Raw genomic sequence first — 4,765 nt, 5'->3', positions numbered from 1 at the left:
CCACACCTGATTTCATTGCCATCATTGAGTATCAATGCAAACACATTCTAACATTGTGGAATCTATAACAAATTACAATCTTAGGTCTTTGTCACAGCATACTGTAAGATGACATTTTTCAGCAATTTTGGAAATAATGAAACCCCAAGGTTTTCCCGGGCAACGCCGGGCGGGTCAGCTAGTGATCAATAAAAGAGGAATAAATAAAAGAAAAAAAAAACACTTTATTTAGCTCTCATCTGCCTCCAGGTTGATATTGTTTCCAAACTTGGCGTAAAGATGCACTTTGAGATCTGCAAGAACTCGAAGTATCGATTCTACTTTCGACTGCAAAGATTTTATTTTTTCCTCCAATTCTTTCTGGTATAGAAAGAAAGAAAAAAAAATGTTAACACACACCGCTTAATTTACTAAGATGGGATGTTGCTATGGACAGCCAATCAGATACCATAATCTTCCAGATCTAAAAGGTGCTAAATAAATAAATTCTGATTGGCTGCCCATAGCAACAATCCATCTTCGATAGAAATCCATCTTACTAGATAAACCCCACAGAGTGATATAAAAACTGTAAGAAAACACATTTACTCATTCCAGGTGTATAACAGTGCCCAGCTCCCATGCCATGAATCACAGAAGACATCCGACCAACTGAACTTACACTTTATTATTGGTGTCATAGGACAGCACAAGACTTTGCAATGGTTACATGGAAATTAATTTGAAATTGAAGCAATCAACTTTGTAGATTGGACATTAGTCAGCACAATTAGGGGTTAACATCCAAAAAGCAAGATAGTCACATAAACCATTCAGTAGTGTAGAGCTGGGTAACCACTGGTAGATAAATCTGCAGAACAATTGGGCAGTGTGTTCTCCATACATTTGCATGCGCTTGCCCACTGAGCTGACAATCACCAGCAGCTCCCGGGCAGCTGTAAGGGCAGTCGGTGGATCGCCCATAAAAACAGCAGGATGCCCCTAGATCTTCAGATATAATCGGGCATCGGCTGTGTTGCACATCTGACACGATATATCTGTGGACGCCACCGTTCACAGATATATCGCTTGTACAGTGTGTACACACCTATGAGTTAATAAAATTGAGAAATCAACAGAATTGTGCTTATTTATGCTCCAAACTATGCGAAGCATACATAGGAAACAATGGTCCAAATGTAATAGGGTGTGAGAATCAGAAAGGGAGAGTTTGAGAGAGGTTTTCCCATTTCTTTTAAAGCAGCAATCATTTACACTGATAAACCACATGGATTTTGCCATGTAATTGATTACCGCTTTAAAAACAAGAGGGAAAGCGCTCCCAAAATCTCTCACTTTTCTGATTCTCCCACCCTATTACATTTGGTGCAATGTTTTTCTACCCTGCATCATGTAAGGTTCTGGCAGTACATCATGGTGAAGTGTCCATAAAAGTGTATATGGAGCCTTCCCCTTCATAGTAATATATTGTTCAGCTTATTTGCAGTTTATCACTGTCCTTAGATGCAACAGATCTGCAGTGTAGGTACAGTTATCTAATGTATGGAAAGTATCTTATCTGCTGAGCAACAAAAGAAAACACATCTGACATAAAAGCATTCTGCAAAGGAGGAGTTCAGCTTTTAGTAGAATGGTTATTAACTGGTAATTCCAGGTGAACAGAGTGTGAGTCTGTGTACAATGCAATAGAGAACAAGGCCGGCATGCAATGCTGTCACAAGCATAGAAAATAAAGCAGGGATGGCCATCGATGATTCAAAATCATCGATGGTTCATGGCCGATGTCGAATACTTTAGCCATCGGTGGGGGAGAAGCAGATGATTTCCATCCATCGATGGTACAGCAAAGCGATGTTTTGCCGTTTTTTTTTTCAAAGTGGCGGGACACGGAGCATAGCTCCGCCCCTGACACCCACGAAGCCCAGCCCCCATGTTTTGATTGCCTCACAGACCAATCAATCGAACACAATGGATGACCATCGATATGTAAAAATATCGATGGCCATCCATAGCATAGTTTAGCACTAATCGATGGTCAGTTGCAGAATTGCCATCGATGGCAATGGCAACGATGGCTATCCCTAAAATAAAGTACATTTCCAAATAGTATAAACATTTGTGTTGCTTCTACCGTATATTGATGCAACTTATAAGATGGTATAAGGAAAGTATGGGAATGATTGGGAAGTTGAAAAAAAAAATTAGGAAGTGAGAAAAAAATAGTCAGGGTGCGAATAAGAACAGAAAGGAAGTGAGAGGAGGGGCATAGCCAATAGCCCCGATAATATTTCAAGAGAAATAAGAGATGCATGTGTTTTTTTTTTTTTCTCATGATTTTTGTCTGATTCAATTAATTCAATAAACCCAAATTTTTGCCCAGGACAGGAAAAAAAAAATCCTGGATGACTGCTAGCATCACTGGCAATTGTAAATTACCATGGGCAACTAACCTCATCCCACAGCCTAAATCCAGTAAGTATTTTCTATGACCATGGCTTTCTTAGAGACACCGGTTGATATTGTAAAAGTCTTTGGAAAATGAAGCCAATGGAATTTTGGCATTGACCATCATGTCAGAGCAGTTTTTATTTTCCTCTATCCTTGGTAACACCTTCCTCAGATAAGCCTTCATGTTAAATGTATCAGTCAGTGCTGGTATATGTAGGTCTATCACTAGAACTAAAACAGGTGTATTCAGATACGCATACTCTGAGAACGAGTCAGCAGTAAAGCACACTTCCAATACAAAGAATAATACCCTTTTTTTACTGACGACCTGGGAAAATGCCCGGTTTTATAAAGCTGGAAAAACTCCGGGTCTCAGTCTGACCCCAGTGAAGAGCAGGGTTGGGAACTTGAATAGTTTTCATATAGAGTGGGAATATAATAGTGTGCCTGAAGCATGAAAAGTGCAGAAGTCACACACTTATACGGTGTCCATGTCGACAGACACCAAAAATAGTGAAAAACTCATGTCGACCTTTTGTCAATGTGTCGACCTAGACATTGTCTACCATTTATAACATGACCCTTTAGTGTATATGTGACAGGCAGCAGGTAAGCAGGACAATGCAGTATTCTTTGAAGACAAATGAACCAGGAAAGATAAACTCCATAATGCCGGGGCAATATCATATAACACAAGGAAACCCATACACACAGGAACTGCATAACGCTTAGATGTGTTTTGATGATTAATAATGACACTGAATAAATGCTTCTGCATACTATGAACAGTTCACTTCTTCCTCCACAAGATACCAACCTTTGCAGCTTCCAGCATCTCCTGAGTTTCCTCCTGGGAATGACTTATAAAGACGTCGCCAATTTGATAAGGAATAAGCTGGGCATCTTCTAACATCATGATGTCATCACAGGCATCTTCCAGATTCTGAAGCTCTTTCTGTGGGGACATTTCACAAGGAAGTCAATGTTATTTTACTACATTTGTCAATGATGAATACAGCTGCCAGTTGTATTACTTCTAGGGGCCCATTTATCAAAAAATATTTTGGTACTGCTTTCCTAGCACGGCGCCCACGATCTAGATTGTATGTGTGGGGCTGATATCTCAAGCATCTCATGCATCTTATGTGTTTGTGCGGCATAAGATACATGAGATGATGCAACCGACGCGATCGACAAGATTTTTACATTGGAATCAATGTAAAAAGCCCCCAAAACCCCAATTTTAATTGCTAACCCCCCCTCATGGGTGAAATGGTCTCCCCATTGTTAACGCCACCCCACTATTGACGCCAACCCGAAGCGTGGCAAGCGCAGCGAGTCCGAGAGGGGCGGCGGTACGCGTCCTCCGACCTTTTCATACCCCCACTATCCACATCAGCGTGGAGTTGATTTTATATAGTGTGGCGAGCGCAGCGAGCCCTGCGAGGGGACGCGGAATACATGTAAAGTAGTCCGCATCCGTACGCCACGCTTCGGGCTCGGTGGCTCGCCACACTATATAAAATCAACCCCACGCCGACGTGGATAGTGGGGGTATGAAAGGGTCTGAGGACGCGTACCGCTGTGCTCGCCACGCTTCGGGTTGGCGTTGATAGTGCTGGTGGCGTTAACAATGGTTATTGGGGGCTCACGATTTTTTATCTAATGGATGCATAAGATCCATGAGATAAAAAAAAAAAAATCGGGTCCATCGCGTTGATTGTATGCCTTAAGTACCTTAAACTTAAGGCATACAATCAATGAGACGGGCGCCGTGCTAGGAAAGCAGTACCAATATTTTCTACTTATTCTCCCACAACATGTGTTCAATGTGTGAGTGTGTGTACAAGTATTTAGGATCATCAAATCAGTGGTTCCCAACCTCAGTCCTCAAGTACCAGCAACAGTACATGTTTTTAAAACGTGTCAGTGAATGAAAGGATCTGCAGGAGGACCTGGAAAACATAAACTGTCTGGGGTACTTGAGGATTGAGGTTGGGAACCACTGATTTGATGATGTATGGGAGGGACAGCATCAAATCTGATTTCACTTGCAGCTGTCACCCCCAATAGGTTTCTATGGAGGATGCAATACTGTCAGATTAACCAGGATACTGCTCATGGTTGTTGAATATGGCATTTGCTTATGGGATACAGATCACATAATTAGGTTGCAGTGGGGTCCATTTATCATTTAAAATTTGTGGTCAATACCCCGAAAACACCCGTTTTCAGGGTAAAGCCGCAAATATTAAGTATTCCCCGAATGCAAGATGGAAGGATTCCCGCTGTGATTCCACTTGCTTCACTTGTAGCA

At 41.6% G+C, this 4,765-nt stretch overlaps 1 protein-coding gene across 1 annotated transcript; it reads right to left on the bottom strand.

Moving 5' to 3' along the window:
* Positions 1 to 204: 204 nt before the first annotated feature.
* LOC146079601 (prefoldin subunit 4-like) lies at positions 205 to 3,660 on the bottom strand. The gene is made up of 2 exons (XM_083186312.1): positions 3,266 to 3,660; positions 205 to 360 (listed from the first exon to the last, which is right to left on the bottom strand). Exons 1-2 carry the CDS (start codon positions 3,413 to 3,415, stop codon positions 229 to 231), a joined length of 282 nt encoding a protein of 93 aa, XP_083042438.1. The 5' UTR covers positions 3,416 to 3,660; the 3' UTR covers positions 205 to 228.
* Between the last annotated feature and the right edge of the window lie 1,105 nt (positions 3,661 to 4,765).

The sequence above is a fragment of the Crinia signifera genome, chromosome 5 (genome assembly GCF_055691185.1).
Source record: "Crinia signifera chromosome 5, ASM5569118v1, whole genome shotgun sequence".
NCBI classification, from domain to species: Eukaryota; Metazoa; Chordata; class Amphibia; order Anura; family Myobatrachidae; genus Crinia; species Crinia signifera.
This window is presented reverse-complemented; position numbering and strand designations above follow the sequence as displayed.